General features: G+C 42.7%; 3 protein-coding genes across 3 annotated transcripts in view; all 3 read right to left on the reverse strand.

Moving 5' to 3' along the window:
* GPRASP3 (G protein-coupled receptor associated sorting protein family member 3) overlaps positions 1–13,441 on the reverse strand; it is a 108,325-nt gene extending 94,884 nt beyond the window's left edge. Inside the window, exons 1-2 of the mRNA XM_070366110.1 lie at positions 13,382–13,441; positions 13,209–13,280 (exon numbers count right to left, since the gene is read on the reverse strand). The gene's annotated coding sequence lies outside the window, so the exon portion shown is untranslated. The remainder of the gene's footprint in view (positions 1–13,208; positions 13,281–13,381) is intronic.
* Positions 1–13,443, reverse strand: part of GPRASP2 (G protein-coupled receptor associated sorting protein 2) — an 85,150-nt gene extending 71,707 nt beyond the window's left edge. Inside the window, exons 1-2 of the mRNA XM_070366102.1 lie at positions 13,382–13,443; positions 13,209–13,280 (exon numbers count right to left, since the gene is read on the reverse strand). The gene's annotated coding sequence lies outside the window, so the exon portion shown is untranslated. The remainder of the gene's footprint in view (positions 1–13,208; positions 13,281–13,381) is intronic.
* Positions 8,694–24,174, reverse strand: ARMCX5 (armadillo repeat containing X-linked 5). The gene is given in 7 exon segments (XM_070366578.1): positions 8,694–10,545; positions 10,548–10,701; positions 13,209–13,280; positions 22,859–22,923; positions 23,093–23,190; positions 23,317–23,422; positions 24,162–24,174. Coding segments are annotated over 7 exon segments (2,010 nt in total). The 3' UTR covers positions 8,694–9,043.
* Positions 24,175–24,636: the final 462 nt, after the last annotated feature.

Here is a 24,636-nt window from a genome sequence, read left to right on the forward strand (position 1 = left end):
TCACACTAATGTCCCCTGGTTTCAACAGTGTTTTGGTTTTGCCCTCCCCCTACAATGACTACCTTCCTAGTAACTAGAGGTTTTAGAGGTACTTTCTGTTGCCTCTGCATAATTTCTACCTTGGGGTGGAGGCAGCTGTGAGGCTAGTGACTGAAGATCAGACTCACTGAAATCTGAGCTTGGTCTAACATCAGGGTCTGATCTAACACTCTCTTTTACTTTAGCTATTAACAGATAATTACCAAGATTGTATATTTACCTTTTTTCTTATTAGTCTGCACTTCCTTATTCATCTAGTGAGACAACTCCCCAGGAGTTGGATCTGATGAAATAAAATTCTAATTTTATGGCAAGACAAGAAAATGTAAACATAAAATTTTTCTCTGACCATTTGGGCCTCCTCCCTTCCCTTTAGTGTGTATTGTGCATCTGCACTAATCAGATCTCTCTAGGATATAACCTTCCTTCTTAACCTTGTAAGGAGTCATGGTGACCCACTCACTACTCACTTTGTACTTGCAGACCTGGACTGTATCAATATGTCAGTTGACATATAATCCTTTGTCTCAAAAACTATACAACTGTGCTTTGACCTCTAACAAATGGGACAGTCTTCAGAACTTTCTGAAAGTCTGCCTCCATAGTTATAATCCTCAGGTTGCATAAATAAAATTTTCATGCCTTTCTTAGATTGACTACTAATTTCTCATCAACAGATCCATCCCTAAATTCCATTGGCAACTTTTACCCTTCGTATCAGACTATAGCACAGCTGTTGCTCGATACCATGTATGATCACGAATCAAAGGTTCCTCATCCCCCACCTTTTCATCCTTTCTTTTCCCAAACTACATGTTTACGTGAGCCAGGGCTTTCTAACAAATCCCACTTCTCTGATACTAACTAAAGTAGTTCTGAACCCATTTCCAATGTGTATGTGTCAGAAGGTGGGGAGGGGGAGGTGGTTTCCTATACCAACAAGTAATTCTCAAATGTCAGCAAGGTGTCCTACAAGTAAACTTAATTATGATACTATCTATCCAGAGATAGCATCAGATTCCACAGGTTAGGGACCCAGTCCCATAAGACTGCCTTCACTTCAAATGTCAATTTCAAGCCAAGGTTGTTACCTGTACTTATGACCAACTGGCTATAAATCAAAGGTTCCTATGGCCTCCTCCTTGGTTTTAATTAATTTTCTAGAGTGACCTACAGAATTCAGAGAAACACTTTACCTACCAGATTACTAGTTTATTATCAAAGGATGTAATTCAGAAACAGCCAGCTGGATTACATAGGACAAGGTATGGGGAATGGGTGCAGAGCTTCCATGCTCTCTTGTAGTGCTCCACTCTCCCAGAATCTTCATGTGTTCTCCAAGTCTGAAGCTCTCCAAATCCCATCCTTTTGGGTATTTATCGAGGCTTCATTACATGGGCATGATTGATTAAATCATTGGCTACTGGTGGTTGATTCAACTTCTACATTCTCTCCCTTCCCAGGAAGTAATAGGAGGGGTTTGGACTGAATATTACAACTTCTAATCACAGGGTTGGTTCCTCTGGCAATGGGTCACTATCTCTGGTGCTTTCCAAAAGTCATCTCATTAACATAAACCTAGTTGTGGTGGAAAAAGGCAGGGAAGCCTGGCATCCTGCAGTCCATGGGGTCCCAAAGAGTCAGACACAACTTAGCAACTGAACAACAAATGAATAACAAAACATGTATTTCACCATAATGGCTCTGAAGTGGATTTCAGGAACTGAGGATAAGAGACCAAACATTATCACAAAAGGTGTTCTCATTGCTCTTTTCCAGGAAATTTCAAGGGTTTCAGGAGCTGTGAGCCAGGGACAGTAGATGGAGACCAAATATATATGAGAAACATATCTTGGTCATCTGAATGACCAATTATATTCCTTATAAATCACAATACCACACAAAGCTTACTACAGTAACTGCAGCAATCTCAACAGTATGGTACTGGCATAAAGACAGAAACACAAATCAGTGAAACAGAATAAAGAGCCAAGAAATAATCCCTTGCATATATGTGGCCAAATGAGTTTTGACAAGGGTACCAAAACCATTCAATGGGGAATGAACATTCTTTTCAAGAAATGGTGTTGGGAAAACTGGATACCCACATGCGAAAGAATGGATTTGGAGCTCTATCTCATACCACATGTGAGAGTGAAAGTGTTAGTCACTCAGTCGTGTCTGTCCACCAGGCTCCTCTGTCCATGGAATTCTCCAGGCAAGAATACTGGACTGGGTAGCCATTCCCCTCTCCAGGGGCTCTTCCTGAGCCAGGGATCAAACCCAGGTCTCTCACAGCGCAGGCAGATTGTTCAACATCTGAGCCACCAGGGAAGCCCCATACCACGTACTAAAATTAATTCAAAGTGGATCAATGACCAACTCAAGAGCTAAAACGTTGAAACTCTTAGAAGAAAATATAGGGAAGAACTTAATGACATTGAGTTTGGCAATGATTTCTTGGATAGAACACCAAAACATAAGAAAAAATAAACTGGACTTTGTCAAAATTAAAGGCTTAGGTGTATCAAAAGATCCTTTCGAGACAGTGAAAAGGCAAGCCATAGAATGGGATAAAATACTTGCAAATCATATATATAATAAGGGGTTAATATCAAGAATATTTAAAGGACTCCTAAAAGTCAACAACAATAACAAAACAGACCAAACATCCCTATTTTTAAGAGTTTATTTTTAAGGGCAAAGTGAAGTGAAAGTGAAAGTTGCTCAGTCGTGTCCGACTCTGCAACCCCGTGGACTACACAGTCTATGGAATTCTCCAGGCCAGAATACTGGAGTGCATAGCCTTTCCCTTCTCCAGGGGATCTTCCCAACCCAGGGATCAAGCCCAGGTCTCCCGCATTGCAGGCGGACTCTTTACCAGCTGAGCCACAAGGGAAGCCCAAGAATACTGGATTGGGTAGCCTATGCCTTCTCCAGCAGATCTTTCCCACCCAGGAATCAAACCGGGGTCTCCTGCACTGCAGGCAGATTCTTTACCAACTGAGCTATGAAGGAAGCCCTCATTAAGGGCAAAGGCCTCAAATAGACTTTTTTTTTCAAAGATATGCAAATAGCCCAATAAGCACATGAAAAGATGCACAACATCACTGGTCATTAGGGAAATACAAAGCAAAACCACAAGATACCACTTCATACACATTAAGATGGGTACTATACAGAAAAATAACAAATGCTGGCAAGGATGTGGAGAAATTGATACCCATGTGCATTGCTGATGAGAATGAAAAATGATGTAGCCACTGTGGAAAACAGTATGTGAGTTCTTCAAAAAAATTAAACACAGAATTACCATATGATGTATCAATTCCACTTCTAGTTATTTAACCAAAATAACTGAAAGCAAAGACTGAATCAGATATTTGTGCCACCAATGTTCTTAGCATTATTCACAGCAGCCAAAAATTGGAAACAACCAAAATGTCCATTGACAGATGAATGGATAAACAAAATGTGGTATATACCAGCAACGAACTATTATTCAGCTGTAAAAAGAAATAAAATTTTGATACATGCTACAAGGATGAACTTTGAAAATATATGAAGCAGCCAGACACAAATAATAAATATTGTATGATTTGTTCACCTACTGCACCATGATACCCCCCACCTTCCTCCCCTCTGGAAACCATAAGTTTGCTCTCTGTAAGTCTGTTTATGTTTTCTAGTTTTTGTTTTTTTTTTTTTCCATCTGCACAGATTATGGGATTTCAGTTCCCAACCAGGAATTTAACCTGGGCCATATCAGTGAAAGCCCAGAATCCTAATCACTAGGGTAGCAGAGAACTCCCTCTGTTTCCGTTTTGTTTCTTTTGTCTTTTAGACTCCACATATAAGTGAGCTCATATGGTACTTGTCTTTCTCTGACTTATTTCACCTAGCAAACCATCAGCAAAATGAAAGAACAAGATATGGAATAGGAGAAAATAATTGTAAATGATATATCTGATAAGGGGTTTATATCCAAATTATTAAAAAATCACATAATTCAATATGAAAAGAAAAATGAACAATCAGATTAAAAAACGGGCACAGAACCTGAATGGACATTTCTCTAAAGGACATACAAAAGGCCAATCGACACATGAGAAGATGCTCAACATCACTAATCATCAGGGAAATGCAAATTTAAACCACAATGTGATATTACCTCATACCTGTTAGAATGTCTGTTATCAAAAAGACAAGAAGTAACATGTTGGCAAGGATGTGGAAAAAAAGGGAACCCTTTTGCACCTGCTGGTGGGAATATAAACTGGTGCAGCCACTATGGAAAACAGTTGCTCAAAAAATCAAAAATAGAACTGGCATACCATCAAGCAACCCCACTTCTGATAATTTAACTGAAGAACACAACACTAACTTTAAAAGATATATGCACCCTATATTCACTGCGGCATTATTTACATTAACCAAAATTTGGAAACAACCTAGATGTCCATCAACAGATGAATGGAAAAAGAAGATACACACACACACACACACACACAGATTACTCAGCCTTAAAAAAGAATGAAATTGACAGAAAACAGCAAAATTCTGTAAAGCAATTATCCTTCAGTAAAAAATAAATTAAAAAAAAGAATGAAATCGTGCCATTTGTCACAACATGGATAAATTTATACTGTATTTTAAAAGCCAAATGCATAAACTATAACTAAAAATCTGTACTAATGGACATATGTATAAAGATCTAATTTGTGACAATAACATAAAGAGGGAAATTGAGCAGTAAGGGCAGACTTTTACTCTTGAAACTAAGCTGATATTAATTCAAACTTGGGTGTTACGTAATTAAGACATGGTACACTGGGCTTCCCTGGTAGCTTAGGCAGTAAAAAACTTGCCTGAAATGCAGGAGACCTGGGTTTGATCCTTGGTCGGGAAGATTCCCTGGAGAAGGGAACTGCAATCCACTCCAGTATTCTTGCCTGGAGAATACTGGACATGGACAGAGGAGCCTGGTGCGCTACAGTCCATAGGGTCCCAAACAGTCAGACATGGCTGAGCAACTAACACACACACTAGAGAAACTGCCAAATTGTTTTGTATGTTGGCTGCAACTTTTTACATTTCCACCAGCAGGTTCAAGGGTTCCAAACTTTTTACATCCTTGCCAACACTATTATCCATTTATTAAAGAATTATAGCCATCCAGTGGGTGTGAAATGCTTTCACTGTGGTTTTGATTTGCAGTTCTCTAAAGATGTTGGGCATATTTTCATGTGTTTATTGGACATTTACATATCTTCTTTGAAAACATGTCTAATCAAATCCTTTGCCATTTTAATTGCTTTTTATTTGTCTTTATTGGGTGGCAAGAGTTCATTATATATTCTGGATACAAGTTCCATATCATATATATGATTTGCAAGTATTTTCTCCTATCCTATGAGTTGTCTTTCTAATTTACCAATGGCATCATTTGAAGCATGTTGCTAATTTTAAAGCCAAACTAAGTAAGTTTCATGGTTTTGCTCTGAGAAGTGTTTAAGGAAAATACTTCTTATTCATTATATTATTCATCAAATCCTGTTACTGATGTAGTGGAGTCAACACTTAAGTTACTCAAGATATCCATGTCACTGGTTTATTAAATCATTGTAACTCTTAGGATATTCTGGTAGATTGAGCTCTGGGGACAAAGATGCCAGAACAAAGCTATTTCAGGGAAGTTTGATTAACCAAAAATGATTTTTTGCTTCAATCACAATAGAAACTTATATGTATATGCTTTAAGTTATGACTGGTAAAAAAAAAAAAAAAGCTGGTATGTTACAGTTCCTATAATAAAAAGGCTGACTTCATTTTTTTAACTTTGACTACTTGATAGGTTTTAAGCCTCACCCCTCCCTCTCCTCTGCTCCACATATGAATAAGTTGATATCTTCCCCCTCTGCCCCACATCTGGGCAAGCTAATCAGAAAGCCAAGGTGCTCCCTCCTTAGGCACTGGCAAAAGTTCAAACCATCTGCAGGACCCTCAATCTGAACCCATCCCTTAGCTACCATAAAACTCAAAGGTCATATTCTTGTCCTATTCTCTTAAGCCATTTTCAGACCTGCCTGGGAGCTACCCTGCTCTGCCCAGAAAGCCTCATTATTGAGTAATAACTTTTTATACTGTCTTGGTGTGTATACATATGTGACATTATCAATACCAGCATCTGAACAAAATCTAGAGTGATAATGTATTTCATCTCTGAGGGGTGGCCACAACAGTCCCCAAAAAGAAAATATTTTTTTCCTGTACAATGGAGCCATGTTTCTTGCAGAATGAAGAGAGAGAGGGAATTAATTGTGTTGTTCATCTAGGCTATCTTTGGGAATTTTAATATTATATTTTGAAACTTTACTACATATATAATAACATTAATGGATTTATGTAAATCATAAAAGTTCCTACCACTGTTCTTGGTATACCAGAAAAATCACATTACTTTAACAGGAATCTCAAATGGAAAAGGTACAACCTTTGAGTCATTTCCTTTGGTTTTTTATCCACTTAAGATTTATATACCAAGGGATGACAGCAACAGAAGTTTTTGTTTTTCATATCAGACTGGTTTTGACTCAGAAGAAATAATCTGTTATGAAAACTGAAGGATGAGTGTGCCTCTTCTCTAAAAGCTTTTTTGTGCTTGATCACTGGTTCACTGAGGGAAGAACTGTTAGTTGTGGACCAGGATTTCTCACCTAAGGTGTTTCAGAGAACCTGAAGTACCCTGTAGGTTGAATGCAGGTCATGTAGTGGCATATAATGCAGACAGTGGAAAGATCATGAAGGATATTGTGCCTTGAAAGCCTTGCTAGGGAATCTGGTGATATGTAGATGGATTTCCTCTGAAAGTCCCTCTTTTAAAATTAAGGGCACAGCAAAGGGTCAGTAGATGCTAATGATCCAGTTGCGTTGTAGGAAGAGTTCTTGTTTTACTTAATGACAGGGAAGATGAGAAATCTACACTGAGTTTTACCCCCAGCCAGCAACATACTGAGATAAGTAGTATCTGGATCAGCTCTGATACTACATGGGTTTGCTTGAATTATTTTTCCAGGAAAGGAGATGAAACAAGAGACGAGCAATGAACAATTTGGAAACTGATTCTGCCTTCCATAATTCCCACCCAAGGAGAAACCATCAGCTTCTTCCTTTGATACACCTATACACCCTACACTCACCCTTCTCTTTAGCTGATGGAAAATTCTACACCTATCAACTGTTTTAAGTGTGTGCTCCATAGAGCATTTGAGACACAGAATACTTCCAAAGGGTCTGGTCCAACAGTTCTGTGAAGATCCCCAATTCTGAAGGCAGCACCCACAGATGGAACTCCATGCTATGGGAGTTCTGTGAATTAAAAACAAGTTATAAAGAACTTCAAATATCATCTACTGTATGTTGCAAAAAGCCAGCCTGCATTTTTTCACCCTTAATGCACATATGTGGCTGTCCTTCATTTCAACTCCTAGGTATACATAAGATAGATTCAGATTTGACCTTAATAGAAATTAAAGATAATTGCTAAAACTAGGGGCACATGACATCTTGTAGAGATTTTTCAGTTTAAGCCTTCCCCTCAAACACATAAAAAAAGGAGAGAGAGAAAATTCAATAGGAAGACCAGTATATGTACACTGCATTTTCCAATACTCAATTTTCCAATGCTGGCAGTTAAGGAAAGAGGATGATAACAGCAAAGGAGATAAAAGGTAGGAGAGGCAAAGGGGACCCGAGATCCCAATCTAAACTCTGGCATTCTATGCCACAAACTCTTAACCAGAACCTAGGTTCTGTTAGGTATAAACAGGAGGAGCTGAGGTAGTATGGACAACATGGCTTCAGCTCTGTAAACTGTACAAATAAATAAAATAGTGGGATTAGGGGAATTAATTTCTTCCTAACCACACACTCCTAAAGGACTTTGGTACCCTGTGGCTGTCTCATAGAGCTGAGCTCTGATCAAAAGGGATCAGCACAAACAGGGCACTGTCATCAAGCATAGGTGTAAATCACCAAGTCCAAAGCATTGGTCAGCAAATAAAAGCAAATATGAGAACAGTCATAAAGATGGGGCAAATGAGATTATCCATGAAGCAATTTCTGTGGTTAGACCTTAGAAAGGCACTCCTCTGAGACCCAGGAATACAGGGGGAGGGAGCCTCAGATGAAGCAGTAAACTTGGTACCCCAAAGATGAGCATGTGAATGTTGAGGACACAATGAGACTGGGTCCTTTTAGAACCACACTAACATGGCTTTGCTAGTTGGGGATGAGAACCAGGAATTTTCTTGAAGGTTATAAATCTTCCTGATGAGATATCATATGTGAAAGGCTAAGCACAAGTTCTGAAACTCAGACTGGAATGAAAGCATCTGTGTAAAAAAAAAAAAAAATAGAAAGAAAGCATCTGTGTCCCTTTACTCCTAAAGTCTATGTCTTCACCCCTTTTCCCAGATCTGCCCAGATGTCAGCTAAGACACAGTCCTGTCTTCTTGTGTAGGGTGATTCTCCTTCTTGAACATGTTGAAACTAAAGGATCTGTCAACATAAACTTGTTTTTTGTACCCTGCTACAGACATGGACTGTGCTCTTTTTAATCCTGTTATTTGTGCTTTATCCCTCTGACTAGATTTCAACTGAAGAACTAGGACAATGTTTTCACCAGTTTTAGCATGCAACTTTATTCACATGTAATTGAAATATTAAATGAATACACTTATGTTAATATAAAGCACAGAAGTATAACTTACTCAGAATGAATAGGTTCATTATCAGGTCATAATGCAAAAATACTAAAAATATCTGAACTTATATAGCACAATGAAAACCAACAAACATTCAAGCTCTCAAGATCATTTGGTATCCATAAAATTGGCTCCTTCAATCAGCACAGATAGCATAAATACTGAACTTTTAAGTTGCATTGGTTTCAAACTACAATACCAAAAAAACTGCTAAAGGTTTTGTGAGAACATACAGCTATTCAGAGTTTGAGTATTAATCTTATAACTTTATCTCTCACCTCAGGATCACTATGCTCTGCTAAGTCTTGTAGTTTCTGACCAAACTCTTTTGCGCCCTCAAATATGGAAATAAGTTCATATTTAGTGAACTCTTCCTTGGTAAATAGCTTCACCTTCTTTTTAAATTGGAAATTTATATTCTCAAATATTTCAATGATATTAAGAATACTGGCCTTTGACTCATTTTTGTTAAAGGGTGCAACCAATGATGACAACACTTTGGCACTGATCAGTTCTCTTGTATTGGCTTGATTTTTAGACAAGTGCAAACACACTTTTAAAACATAAAGCTTGGTTTTAACACTTCCCTTGTTTAACAAAGTGAGGAAATCTAGAATGTAATTGACAATTATATGGTGGTACTCAAACCTTACACTCAGCTGCACTAATAATTTTAATCCATCCAGCTGCATGGTGGAGTTCAAAGGATAAGTGATTATGTCCCTACAAACTTGATTTATGTACAACTCTCCTATTTGTGGTTCTCCAGAAAACTCAGAGCTGTCATCCACCATATTTAAAGTTCTAGGGTGTTCGTTAACATTGGGATTATTGACCAAGTTTTCAATCATAACAGTAATACCTACATCATGAATTATATCTTGGGTAAATGGATAAGCAGGACTGATACCCATTATCATTGTAGCTATTTCATGAATGAAAGGATCCCTAGTTAATTTAAGCAGGGCAACAAGTTTATCAAACTCTTTAGGCTCTAAACTAAAAACATATGATTTGCAGCGACAGGTTTTTGGATTGGGCCTATACTTTTCCCTACATTTAACCTGATTTTTGAGCTCAGCTAAAGTCTGAAAGTAAGGCCCATTACACGGTGGGATCTTGGTCAGAGGTCGAATCCCTAGAGGAGTTTCAATCAAGGTATCAACAAGAGTCCAATTCCCTCCTGGAGGTAAGGATTGCTCCCCTCCATCTACCGGAACTAGGACACAAAACCTGGCCCTTGACCATGCTTTTGCTTTTTGCTTTACAGTGAGTTCAGGTTTGGGTGTAGGCTTGGGCATTTCCTGGATCTTAGCTGGAGGCTTATACACTTGAAATGGGTTGTCTTCTTTAGGCCAGAACCAGGATCCTACACTAGGCTCTTCTCCAGTCCAAAACCAAGAACAGACATTTTTTCCATCCTCATCACTGAACTGAGTTACAGTACCAGCTCTGTCCCCAGCCTTCAACTTGATGCTGGCCTTGCTCCTTCTCTGGGACCTGGACCCAATGTTGTCTTTGGAACCGATATTGGCTTCCCTTCCAGCACCAGCCTTCACTTTATAATGGGTGACAGCACTGAGCCTGGACATAGGCATGGCCTTTGATTTGGTTTGGGACACTACACTAGGTTCTGTCAGGGGGGTTGCCTTGGTCTCAGCCATGACTCTAGTCTTAGTCTTAGATTCCATCTTGCTCACTCGCCTTGTCAGAGCCATGGCCTCAGCATAGGTCACTGTGTCCTGGCCACTGCTCTATCCCCAGCCTTGGCCTGGGTTACCAGTCCTGTTTTCAGTTCTGCCTCAGCCACCGCCTTGGCTTGGACCTTAGCCTTGGCTTTAGTGTTGGCAGGGCCACGGATGCCAGCTTTCAGGCCAACCTCAGGCCCTCCTCTGCCCTTGCCTCAGCACCAAAGTCAATCACAATCCAAGTTACAGGCGAGGCCAAGTTATATATCCCCACCCCTGTCTCAGCCTTGACTGAAGATCTCTCCCAGGTTGGTGTTTTCATACAAAGTCCAGTTGTCACTCAGCCCCCTTTCAAACTACAGGCTCTGCCAGTGATATAAACAACGCGCAGAGGAAGCTCACTCAGGGAAGGGAAGGATGGCTGTGTGCCTGAGCACAGCCCTGTGGAGGGTGGTGGTCTTCAGCCACTCCAAGGCCACCAGATCTGCCACTGAAGTTGGACCTAGGAGTGGAGGAAGGAAATGGGACTTTAAGTCTTTTTCTAACTTTTTTCCATGTTGATTAGCACAACATGGAAAGAGAAAAGTATGGAAATTCAGGGCTAAGTGGAAAAGGCAGATAATTAGCAAACTCTTCCTCCATTTCATGTTCCCTACTATTGCAGGTAAAATCAATGTTTTTTCCAGACACAAAACAAGAGCATGGAGAGTGGAAAAGTTGGATGGGAGTGAGAGAGGCTGAAGAATCCCTAGGCTGGCACTTTACCTCTGCTGCACCCAGGCAGATCTCCACTACTTCATCCTACAGGTCTACTGAGGAAGTCTCCACACACACAAACCTTCACTGATCTGCAGTAATTTCCTCCTCCTTTCCTTGTTTCCAGTGATGATAAGACTCACAGCAGACCTAAAAGGCAGATCTATGGACAAATAAACAGGAAGATATGAAAACTGATCTCTTGGTAGACTGACCTTGGTCCCTGGTCCCTACATTTGTAGTGTGTCTAGTGTTTCCCTCCTTCTTGTCCCTTTCCCCCATTGCCCTGCTTCATTCAGTACCACTCCTCCTCCCTGTTTCCCATCATATTCCTCTTCAGAAACTGCCCTAACATTTCTCTGTTTCAGAACTTGGCTAGGAAAACCAAGTGGGAAGTAACAAAAGCAGGTATTACCCTTCTATACCTCTAAAGCTTAGGAAGGCTTCCACCTAAATTGGCAGAAGACCAACTGCTACTGCTACTGCTAAGTCACTTCAGTCGTGTCCGACTCTGTGCGACCCCATAGATGGCAGCCCACCAGGCTCCCCTGTCCCTGGGATTCTCCAGGCAAGAACACTGGAGTGGGTTGCTATTTCCTTCTCCAATGCATGAAAGTGAAAGTGAAGTCGCCCAGTTGTGTCCGACTCTTCTCGACCCCATGGACTATAGCCCATCAGGCTCCTCCGTCCATGGGATTTTCCAGGCAAGAGTACTGGAGTGGGATGCCATTGCCTTCTCCAGGCAGAAGACCAAACAGGTTAGTAAACTGACAAAACAGAAGAGACAGATAATTCCCTAGTCTCAATCACTCTACCCTCCCACCAATCTAAACAGATACAGGGCACATTTCTCTTCCTCCTTATTTCCAAGCTTCAAGCTGAGTTCCCATTTACAAGTCTTCACAACAACTGAGAGGTCCGCAAATCTAAAGACAGATCTATACACAAAGACTCACAAGTGCAGAGATAAATAAATAAATACAGATACAGAAGACAATGGAGATTGAGTCCTTGGTAGATATCAGCACCTAAGACACTGATCCTTTCTGGATACAAGTACCTGACTGCCGAAAATTTCTTTCTTCCTCTCCTCCCCCAAGCCCCAAGCTCCTCTGCTCCATTCTCAGTCTGACAATTCCCCTGCAGAGACAACTCAAAAATCGCTGCAAGACTGTGCTGCTGGTAGTAAGGATGGAATGCTCAAACCACTGAAATTGTTTTGGAAATCAATGAAAAGTATTATTTTCTTGTTCTTATGTTTCCTTCTTCTCCCCAAAGCCTATCATTTTCTTCAACACTATAGGAAAAGGGAAGATGGTTTGGAAAGCCAGCAGAAAGGAGTTACCCCTAGATCCCTACCTGCTCTAGTCCTAGCCACCTACCACACCGAAGCACTGCCCTCTCTACAGAGGTTATGCCAATTTTCTTTTTCTTACTCCTCCTTTTGAGATTCACTGCCCCCTACAGATCATGTTTACAGAAACATGGAGAACCACAAACGTAGAAACAGACCTACACAAATAAACGCATGATACACACTCAATGACCCAATGAAAAGACAGTGGGAGAGACTTGGTTATTAATACTCAGCCTAGTAATCAGGACAGGAGGCTCTCTTCTAATACAGGGCCAAACACTTACAACCTCTTTTCACAGTCTCCCCAGGGCTCTCCAGACAACTGCTCTCACGAATAGCAGGAGCCCCTCCTCCTATTACTGTAATCCACCATTCCTCCGCTAGAGGCCGCTACTACTCTCCTTTCCCTCCCCAAACATGGTGGCGGGGTGCAGTGTCTGGAAGTCAAGCTAGCAAGAAGCAGATAATTCATTTATCATTGTATGCCACGCAAATGACCACTGTCCCTCTTTCCCTCTCACCAACCCCGTTCGCCCCAGGACCAAGTCACATCGCCCACGTTCACCTCTGACACCCGTATCCACACTCCCAAACAGTGCCCACCTCTTCATTGACCTGCTCCGCTTGGACGAGAAGTAGCTTTCTCATTTCCTTGCCTCGAAGGGGTGCAGACACCTACGAAAGAGGGAAAGACAGATGAGCTCAAGGACATGAGACAATGGCGCCGACTGTTTGGAGACGGGCCCGGCACCTGGGACTCAGGACGAGATACCTACTTTATCAGATGAAAGACCGCAATTGGCATACGATTGTCACTTTTTGGTATTTCCTTCTTCTTGTCCCGAGGACACCTCAGGGACCCGCTCCTAGTAACTCTTTAACAGCCACCATTTCCTCCGCAGACTTTGTCTCGCCTCATCCCAAGAAACAACACAGACAACCAGAGCTGCTAGAGGGGAGTTGAAGAGGATCCGGCTTTACGGAAGCGGAGTGATACCACGCTTTGCATAGCGCCGCTCCTTCCTCTTCCGGCGAGCCGGGTCCCGCCCGCCCTGGCTGTTTACGCTGCTGGAGTGGGCGAGGTTTGGATATGGAGAAAGCCTCGCCGGTCGGTGAGAAGCCGACTAAATGAAAGGATCTGGTATTAGTTCCTTTCTCTTAGAGAGCTCCCCTACCGCAAACCTACAGTATTTTCCCCTGAACTGAAATGTGTACAGGTTTCGGGACGTGGCGTCAGTGAATCAGCTCTGACCTGATGAGGCAGACAGGTACCAAAATGTAGATTTACACATTCCGCTCTCCGAAGTCCGAGGTCCGCAGCTATGGGTGGGGTTAGGGGTGTGGGTAAAGGTCGGGAAAGAGGCTCAGGACCGACAGGCTCAAGACTGACACAGGAAGGTAAATTCTCGTCTATTCTGAAACTATGCATCCCTTCCATGAGAGAAGCCCTTCCATGAAAGTTCAGTTCAGTCGCGTCCAACTCTTTGCGACCCCCTGAACCACAGCACGCCAGGTTGTACATCACCAACACCCAGAGTCCACCCAAACCCATGTCCACTGAGTCGGTGATGCCATCCAGCCATCTTATCCTCTGTCGTCCCCTTCTCCTGCCCTCAATCTTTCCCAGCATCAGTAAATATTAGTAAGTAAGTATTAGTCCGGAGAAGGCAATGGCACTCCACTCCAGTACTCTTGCCTGGAAAATCCCATGGACGGAGGAGCCTGGTAGGCTGCAGTCCATGGGGTCACGAAGAGTCGGACACTTACTGAGCGACTTCACTTTCACTTTTCACTTTCATGCATTGGAGAAGGAAATGGCAACCCACTCCAGTGTTCTGGCCTGGAGAATCCCAGGGATGGGGGAGCCTGTTGGGCTGCCGTCTGCGGGGTTGCACAGAATCGAACATGACTGAAGCGACTTAGCAGCAGCAAGTATTAGTCGCTCAGTCGCGCCTGTCTCTTTGAGACCCCATGGACTGCAGCCCACCAGGCTGCACTGTCCATGAGATTATCCAGGCAAGGATACTGGAGTGGTTTGCCATTTCCTTCTCCAGGGGATCTTCCCAAACCAGGGTTTGAACCTGGGTCTCCTGCACTGCAGGCAGATTCTTTACTGACTGCGCTACAAGGAAAGCCTCCAATGAGTCAGCTCTTTGCATGGTGGCTAAAGTATTGGAGTTTCAGCTTCAACATCAGTCCTTCCAATGAACACCCAGGACTGATCTCCTCTAGCATGGACTGGCTGGATCTCCTTGCAGCCCAAGGGAGTCTCAAGAGTCTTCTCCAACACCACAGTTCAAAAGCATCAATTCTTTGGCGCTCAGCTTTCTTTATAGTCCAACTCTCACATCCATACATGACTACTGGAAAAACCATAGCCTTGACTAGACGGACCTTTGTTGACAAAGTAATGTCTCTGCTTTTTAATATGCTGTCTAGGTTGCTCATAACTTTCCTTCCAAGGAGCAGGTGTCTTTTAATTTCATGGCTGCACTCACCATCCACAGTGATTTTGGAGCCCAGAAAAATAAAGTCAGCCACTGTTTCCTCTGTTTCCCCATCTATTTGCCATGAAGTGATGGGACCGGATGTCATGATCTTAGTTTTCTGAATGTGGAGCTTTAAGCCAACTTTGTCACTCTCCTCTTTCACTTTCATCAAGAGGCTCTTTAGTTCTTCACTTTCTGCCATAAGGGTGGTGTCATATGCATATCTGAGGTTATTGATATTTCTCCCGGCAATCTTGATTCCAGCTTGTGCTTCCTCCAGCCCAGCGTTTCTCATGATGTACTCTGCATATAAGTTAAATAAGCAGGGTGACAATATACAGCCTTGACGTACTCCTTTTCCTGTTTGGAACCAGTCTGTTGTTCCATGTCCAGTTCTAACTGTTGCTTCCTGACCTGCATACAGGTTTCTCAAGCCCCTCCAAACCGTCCTTCCCAGCAATCCATTTGCCCAGTGAATGGGTTAGGGATTCTGGAAATCTGCTCTGATCGGATGTACTGATCAATGTCAAACACCTTGGTCTTGTTCTTCTCTAAGTCTCTGGCCCTTATTGCCTACTTTATTTCTTTCACAGAAATAGTTGAAGATAAGGTGGGTAGAGAATACAGGGAAAGCACAGATGTATGGAGAGAAGCATATTAATACCATACTAGGCAGGTGTGTACATATGCCATTCTTATGCCCTGCCTCCCCTCTGAATGCCCACAATATTTTCTACACCTAAATATGCAAGGGCCTGCTTATGGGTATGTAGAAAACAATTCTGTACTCATAGAAGAGGATGAGTACTCAGATATCTTTGTACCCTTAAATACCTCCCTCCCCCCGCCCATACACACACTCCCATACCCCCACCACAGGGTTTCCTTATTTATCACCTAAAATGGAATATGAAATGGAAGAGAGTTAAGAAAGCAGCACTGAATAAGAATGGGTTAAATGCCAAACTATCTCATTGTGGGCCCCTCTTTATGCCTCACCACATATTGTTGTTCAGTTGCTCAGTCCTGTCAGAATCTTTGCAACCACATGAACTGAAGGAACTCCAGGCTTCCCTGTCCTTCACCATCTCCTGGAGTTTGCTCAAACTCGTGTCTATTGACTTGATGATTATGCTATCCAACCATTTCATTCTCTGTTGCTCCCTACTCCTCCTGCCCCTCAATCTTTCCCAACATCAGGGTCTTTTCCAATGAGTCAGCTCGCATCAAGAGGCCAAAGTATTGAAGCTTCAGCTTGAGCATAAGTCCTCCCAATGAATATTCAGGATTGATTTCCTTTAGGATTGACTCATTTTATTTCCTTGCTATCCAAAGGACTCTCAAGAGTCTTCCAGCACCACAGTGCTAAAGCCTCAGTTCTTCAGTTCTCTGCTTTCTTTATGGTCCAGCGCTCACGTCCATACATGACTACCAGAAAAACCATAGCTTTGACTATATGGACCTTTGTCAGCAAAGTGATGTCTCTGCTTTTTTAATACACTGTCTAGGTTGGTCATAGCTTTTCTTCCAAGGAGCAAGAGTCTTTTAATTTCATGGCTGTGGTCACCATCTGCAGTGATTTTGGAGCCCAAGAAAATAAAGTCTCTCACTGTTTCCATTTTTTCCCATCTATTTGCCATGAAATGATAAGACCGGATGCTGTGATCTTCGTTTTTTGAATGTTGAGTTTTAAGCCAGCTTTTTCACTCTCCTCTTTCACCCTCATTAAGAGGCTCTTGGTTCCTCTTTGCTTTCTGCCATTAGGATGGTGTCATCTGCATATCTGAAGTTACTGATATTTCTCCTGTCAATCTTGATTCCAGCTTGAACTTCATCCAGCCTGTCATTTTGCATGATGTACTCTGCATATAAGTTAAATAAGCAGGGTGACAATATATAGCCTTGACATACTCCTTTCCCAGTTTTGAACCAGTCTGTTGTTTCATGTTCGGTTCTAACTGTTACTTCTTGACCTGCATACAGGTTTGTTAGGAGACATGTAAGGTTATCTGGTATTCCCATCTCTTTAAGAATTTTTCAGTTTGTTGTGATCCACACAGTCAAAGACTTCAGTGTAGTCAATGAAGCAGAAGTAGATGTTTTTGTGGAATTACCTTGCTTTATTGATGCTCCAATGGAGGTTGGCAATTTGATCTCTGATTCCTCTGCCTTTTCTAAATCAGCTTGAATATCTGGATGTTCTCTGTTCATGTACTGTTGAAGACTAGCTTGAAGGATTTTGAGCATTACCTTGCTAGCATGTGAAATGAGTGAAATTGTGAGGTAGTTTGAACATTCTTTGGCATTGCCCTTCTCTGGGATTGGAATGAAAACTGATCTTTTCCAGTCCTGTGGCCACTGCTGAGTTTTCCAAATTTGCTGGCATATTGAGTGCAGCACTTTAACAGCATCCTCAGATTTGAAATAGCTCAGCTGGAATCCCATCATCTCCACTAGCTTTGTTTTTAGTGATGCTTCCTGATGCCCACTTGATTTCACACTCCAGAATGTCTGGCTGTAGGTGAGTGATCACAGCATCCTGGTTATCCAGGTGATTAAGACCTTTTTTGTACAGTTCTTCTGTGTATTCTTGACACCTTTCTTAATCTCTTCTGCTTCTGTTAGGCCCATACCATTTCTGTCCTTTATTGCACTCATCTTTGCATGAAATATTCCCTTGGTATCTATAATTTTCTTGAAGAGATATCTCGTCTTTCCCATTCTATTTTTTTCCCTCTATTTCTTTGCATTGTTCTGTTAAGAAGACTTTCTTATCTCTCCTTGCTTCTTGGAACTCTGCATTCAGATGCTTATATCTTTCCTTTTCTCCTTTGCCTTTAACTTCTCTTCTTTTCTTGGATGTTCTTAAGGCCTTCTTACACCAACCATATTGCCAGCATAAAAAGTCAGGTGAGGTAGAGGAAATATCAGAAAAGGAGGAGAGGAGAAGCAATTTGAGGCCAGACCACCCCAGAGGTTCTGGGCAGCCCTCTGCAGTTCTGCTTTCATTGTTTCTGGGGCCATGGGAGTGAAGGTGGAAAGGCGCACCTGTGGCGCCAAGCCCCTGCCCCTCTTCTAAGGGAAGGCAGCCCCTGATAGACCTCTGGCTGAGGAGACAAACCACTTGTCTGCGCCAGTGTCGTCATTCTTTCTGCCACGCTGCTCTTGTCTCAGTCGCTGTGGTGGCACACTTTACCATTTCACTGTCCACACAGTTGCCCAGCAAAGAGGATCTTTCCCTGACAGGACCTGCACCTGCTCAGACAATCCTCCCTGTTTCTCATCCCACAGCGAGGGGTCAGGCACCATGTAGGGGCAGTCCTGGCTCCTCTTACAATGTTCTCTCTAAGGAAAAGGGACACTACCCACTCACTTCTCATGGCAGATCCTTGAACTGCTCTCCTGATTCCTCCTCTTCTCTCACCACTGTGTCCTGCCTAATGAATGCATTGCTCATTCTCCCTGAATATATATATTCTTTTCAAGTTGAAACAAGTGAGGGGCCATTTAGTCATGAAAATTCCGTGGTATCTTCTACTGTTTGTACATCAAGACCTGTCTCTAGGTTTGTCTTTGTCTTTCCCTGGTGGCTCAGATGGTAAAGAACCTGCCTGCAATGCAGGAGACCCAGATTCGATCCCTGAGTCAGGAAGGTCCCTTGCAGAAGGGAATGGCTATCCACTCCAGTATTCTTGCAGGAATAATTCCATGGACAGATGAGCCTGGTGGGCTACAATCCATGGAATCACAGAGTCCGACAGGACTGAGCAACTAACACCTTCACTTTTCACTTTGATGTCTGTAAACCAAAGGCTTTGCCTAGAGTCTGCCACACTGAAGATGCTCTCTAATTTTCAGTGGAGGAAGGAAGCAAAGAATTTCTTTTAATATATTTTGGAAAGAAATCTTGAGTATCTTAATAACATGTATTGCAATGAACATTTGGGGGGACACATTTGATAAAAGGTTTTTATCCTTTTCTGTCTTCTTTTCATGCTTGAAACTGTACCTTACTAAGGTCTTCAATATATAGCAAACCTCTGTGGATTCATAAAGAAAAGACCAATGACCACCAACCCAGTAGAAAAATGGTAAAACATTGTTCATCAAAAGACAATGTCTCTCAAATATACAAGAAAATATTTCACCTCACTGACAATAACAGAAGTGCAAATTATAATTACAATGATATACTGTTTCTCATCAATCATATTGGCAAAGAACAAGAAGTTTGGAAACAAATTGGAATGGAGAAGAGGTGGGAAAACTGGCATTCTTATGCATTGTTGGTGGCTTACCTCTTTTGGAGGACAGTCAAAGATGTGAAAGAGACTTGGAGACTTACTTGTATGAGCCTGTCTTAGAGGATATTTAAAACACAACACATATTCTTAGAAATGCTCCAACTTCTCAGACTTACACACTTGGACTCTAAGATGGGCCACCATTTTAGTAAAAGACAGTGAAAAAGGCCCATTGGTTGGCTTATCAATTTCCAGTTCTGAAATGGCTTTAATGAGGGTAGATGGCTTATCCTCCAGATTTGAAGAACAAGCTTCCAAGACACCCTTAACTACACATTCTCCTGTGAGAGTCACAATCTATTTTACTGGGTAAATCCATAATTAATGCTGTAAAGATACTGCTACTACTATTACAGATAATGTTGCTTTTCATTGAGGAGACTGTATCTGAATCCACACGAAAGCATGATGTGAAACAGCACTCTTGATACTCAAGAAACATCTAAAGAGCAGAAATGATAGCTGTTGAAAATAATGATTATGGGAGATAGGCTTTCTATTTTTAGGCATCTTTTTTGTTTTAGGGTGGTCCCAGATTTTGGCCCTTCCATTGGAAGAAACAAAGAACAATGAGATAGTTCTCATGATCATACTGTTAACTGAATTCATATGTTGCTTTAGAAATGTACTTTGTTCTGAAAATAATTCAACTTCTTTTCTACCACAATTTTTTTCTATTGAACTTTCTGGGAATATTTATTTTCCCAATCCTTTAACTTATTTTTTATTGCCTAAGTTGTGTATGCTCATAGTAGAAAAAATAGTAAATATAAGAAAAATTATTAGGAAAAGTATAGAATATCCTGGGGCTTCCCTGGTGGCTCAAATAGTAAAGAATCTGCCTGCAATTCAGGAGACCTGAATTTGATCCCTGGGTCAGGAAGATCCCCTGGAGAAAGGGATGGTTACCTACTGCAGTATTCTTGCCTGGAGAATTCCATGGACAGAGAAGCCTGTTGGGCTATAGTCCATGGGGTCACAAAGAATCAGACATGACTGAGTGACTGGCACACACACACATACTATATCCTAACACTGATAAATACCACTAATATTTTGGTACATAATATTCCAGACTTGTATCAGTGCCAACCTGTGTGTATAAACACACACACACACACACACACACACACACACACACACACATATCTTAACCAAAAACATTTCATTATGTTTATTTCATTGTAATCAGTTACCTTTCCAGCAGCTGGAACATGCTGTTATATTTCTTATTCTTAAAACATTCTTGGGAACCTATTTCAACACAATAAAGGCCATATACAACAAACCCATAGCAAACGTCATTCTCAATGGTGAAAAATTGAGAATAAATATTGTAAAAATGAATACACTACCAAAGCAACTTACAGATTTAAAATTAAATTATCAGTGACATTTTCCACAGAACAAGTACGAAAAATTTTAAAATTTGTATGGAAACATGAAAGAGTGGATGTGAGAGGAATTCTAAGGATTTGAGGTGGATAGATTTAAGATAGACTTTGGAGTTTGGGGCAGGAGTGGGGAGGTGCCTGTCTGGAGCTTCCTGTCAACCCAAGAGATGTGGAAATTCAGTCTTACACCTGGAGCACTGGACAAAAATATTGTCCACGTTGCTCCTGGAAACAGATCATATAAATCTGTAATGATAGAAAACTTGGCTAGGAACTACATATCACATTCAGGATAAGAGTACCCCTGGGAAAGTGAGAGGGGAGTGGAAATGGGGTGAAGGTTAAGAAAACCTGAATTTTTCTGTAATGTTTTTATTCCTTAAAAAAAAAAAAGACAATAAATATACCTAAATATCAACAACATCCAAATCAGAGTGGCAGAAACACTGGTGTTTATTATATTTAATGTATGGGACATTGTAGGTACTCAGTGAATGTCATTTGTTGAATGAGCTTGTTTTTCTGTTTTACAAGTTCACCCAACAAACACACAAAACTCTCAAGTTTGCACCCCATGCTACAAGAGCATAGAAAAATAAATGAAGAGATGTGGAGGAGGTGGAAGAGATGTGGAAGAAATGCTTGAGGAGACAGTGATTGATGATCTATGTAGATCTCTTCCACAATACAAGAGCCATATAGAAAATATGGAGTACAAGCTGAAGATATAGTCCTATCTTCATTTTATCTTAACATTCTAAGGTTCTGGGTGAATATACAGAAAATCACCTTGAAGACTGAGTTCTTGCAAGTAACTACCAGATCCTCACTTTTCTCCCCAACATAGACACTGGGTGGTGCTGCTGTCCAAAAATTCTGCTCTATCCTGGACTTGCTGCTGCTGCTGCTGCTAAGTCGCTTCAGTCGTGTCTGACTCTGTGCGACCCCACAGACGGCAGCCCACCAGGCTCCCCCGTCCCTGGGATTCTCCAGGCAAGAACACTGGAGTGGGTTGCCATTTCCTTCTCCAATGCATGAAAGTGAAAAGTGAAAGTGAAGTCGCTCAGTCGTGTCCGACTCTTAGTGACCCCATGGACTGCAGCCTACCAGGCCCCTCCATCCATGGGATTTTCCAGGCAAGAGTACTGGAGTGGGGTGCCATTGCCTTCTCCCCTGGACTTACTACTTCAATCTAAAGATGGGTGTTTAAGCAACTACTGTGGATCAAGCAAAATGATCAAGATTGGAGAAAATCAAGATGAATAGCCTCAGCAGATTCTCTGATTACCCTAAACTGACTGTTACCATGTTCACTGGCTGAAAATCGGAAAATATAACTTACATAGGAGCCCACCACTGTCACAGAAATGCTCAGCTGAGAGAGTGAATGACCCCAAACCGCTCACCCTCTTCATGAACATCCCTCCCCCATGACCTCGCAGAATTAGAACAGACAACACTGAACATTGCTTCCAAATCACTGTTTGGTCGTCACAACGTATAGCTCCTATGGCTATAAAAAGCAGGGAGTATCTGATTAAGACTCCTTCAGCTTGGATCTCGGAGCTTCAGACAGATATAAAGCTAACTGAGTAAGATGTATCTACTTATTGTAAAGGTCCCTATTATCATGGAGGAGTGAGCATACATAGGAGGAAGGGAAGTGGACCCTCAGAATGGACGTAGTGGGAGAAGCAGGGGAGTTAGGCCAGCCATCAATCCCTGGAGGAATCAGAGTGAGTTTGAATGGGGCCTAGGAAGGCAAATCTGGTATGACCTTATTAAACTCTGATAGCTCAGTTGGTAAAGAATCAGCCTGCAGTGCAGGAGACCCAGATTAGATTCCTGGGTCGGGAAGATCCCCTGGAGAAGGGATAGGCTACCCACTCCAGTATTCCTGGGTTTCCCTTGTGGCTCAGCTGGTAAAGAATCCGCCTACAATGTGGGAGACCTGGGTTGGAAAGATCCCCTGGAGAAGGGAAAGGCTACCCATTCCAGTATTCTGGCCTAGAGAATTCCATGGAATGTATAGTTCATGGGGTCACAAAGAGTCGGACGCGACTGACCGACTTGGCACTGGGGAAGCGAATCTGGTATGACAGTATTAACACCAGGTTGCAGGGGTGAGGTCCTGAGTAGAGGAGAAATAGTGGACTAAGGCTAGCAAGGCTAAAGCGGTGGGAGGGGCAAGGAGGCGGATCTAGGATTTCTTGACCAATCAGAGATTGTTAGGGTGGGTTTGGGGGGCGGGGCCTGCCACGCAACTTATAACTGCAGGAGCTCCTCACGGTAACACTAACCTCCTTCAGAGTGTGAAGCGGTGTCGGTGCAGTAGTCTACCTTTCTCTGGTCTTCAAGTCTTCGGGTGAGGATGTGCGGCCCCGCCAGAGCTAGAGGGCTATGGGGAGAGGAGGGCGTGGTGGCCGCGGGGCTGGCGAATCCGGCCTGCAGAAATTGGAAGGGTGGAAGTTGGACGCGCGACTTGTAGCGGCGCGTTCTGGCTAGTGCAGGCTTTTGTCTTCACAGCGCCGCCTTCTGAGCTGGATTCGGATCCTTCTCGGGTCGGTCCCTGGCAGGTCCGGAGGCAGGAGCCCCAAGAGCGGCCGTCCGATGCGGCTGTAGGTCCGATGCTGAGGGGACGAGGAGTTTGGGTCTCGGAATGAGCACTCTGGGGCTGGCCCTTTGCTCCCTCCGCTCCTGTGACTGTTCGGTTGGACTGGGCTCCCAACAATGATGATAGTTATTTTAAAATGTAAGCAAATTGCTGCTAACAGCATGGCTTATTTGCCCAGCCCTCTTATTATTTGAAGTCCCTATTTTCTGCCCTCTGGAGATTGGCGGCCAATCACTTGTCAAGGAGGGTCCTAGGGTGACCCCGACGGAGAGAAGGCATATTTGGGACGTCTGGCTGTTTGGGGGCTTCTCCATTCTAGTGTAGGCACTAGACATGCCTTACTCCACCGGGTGAGACCAGACACGCTCAGAAGAGCTGTGCTTTCCGGGCTCAGTTCAGTTCAGTTCAGTCGCTCAATCGTGTCCGACTCTTTGCGACCCCGTGAATCGCAGCACGCCAGGCCTCCCTGTCCATCACCAACTCCCGGAGTTCACCCAGACTCACGTCCATTAAGTCAGTGATGCCATCCAGCCTTCTCATCCTCTGTCGTCCCCTTCTCCTCCTGCCCCCAATCCCTCCCGGCATCAGAGTCTTTTCCAATGAGTCAACTCTTCGCATGACGTGGCCAAAGTACTGGAGTTTCAGCTTTAGCATCATTCCCTCCAAAGAAATCCCAGGGCTGATCTCCTTTCCAGGCTCAGAGGTCTCCTACTGTCTCCTCTGGACAAACCCAGAATAATCACTGGGTACCTCACCTCCTAGCTTCATGTCCTCCTCTCTCCTCCTGAGGAGAAAACATAGTGAAATAAAAATCAACTCTGTTTGGTTTATCCCATTCTGCTGAAGTTCCTGGTTTGATCTTAATTAGCCGTGCTGTCTTACAGCATTTACAAACCAGTCCCACAAGGAGCTATTGTGAGGCATGTCATTAGTTATAACGGGATTAAATCCCCCCTTCCCTTATTGCAGCACCTTGATCTATTATCTTTGGGCAAATGAAAAGAAACTAGTACAATTTAGTTCAGTTCAGTCGCTCAGTCGTGTCTGACTCTTTGCGACCCCATGGACTGCAGCATGCCAGGCCTCCCTGTCCATCACCAAATCCCGGAGTTTACTCAAACTCATGCCCATTGAGGTGGTGATGCCAGCCAACCATCTCATCCTCTGTCATCCCCTTCTCCTCCTGCCTTCAATCATTCCCAGCATCAGGACTTATCAAATGAGTCAGTT

The sequence above is a fragment of the Bos mutus genome, chromosome X (assembly GCF_027580195.1).
Source record: "Bos mutus isolate GX-2022 chromosome X, NWIPB_WYAK_1.1, whole genome shotgun sequence".
Classification (NCBI taxonomy): domain Eukaryota; kingdom Metazoa; phylum Chordata; class Mammalia; order Artiodactyla; family Bovidae; genus Bos; species Bos mutus.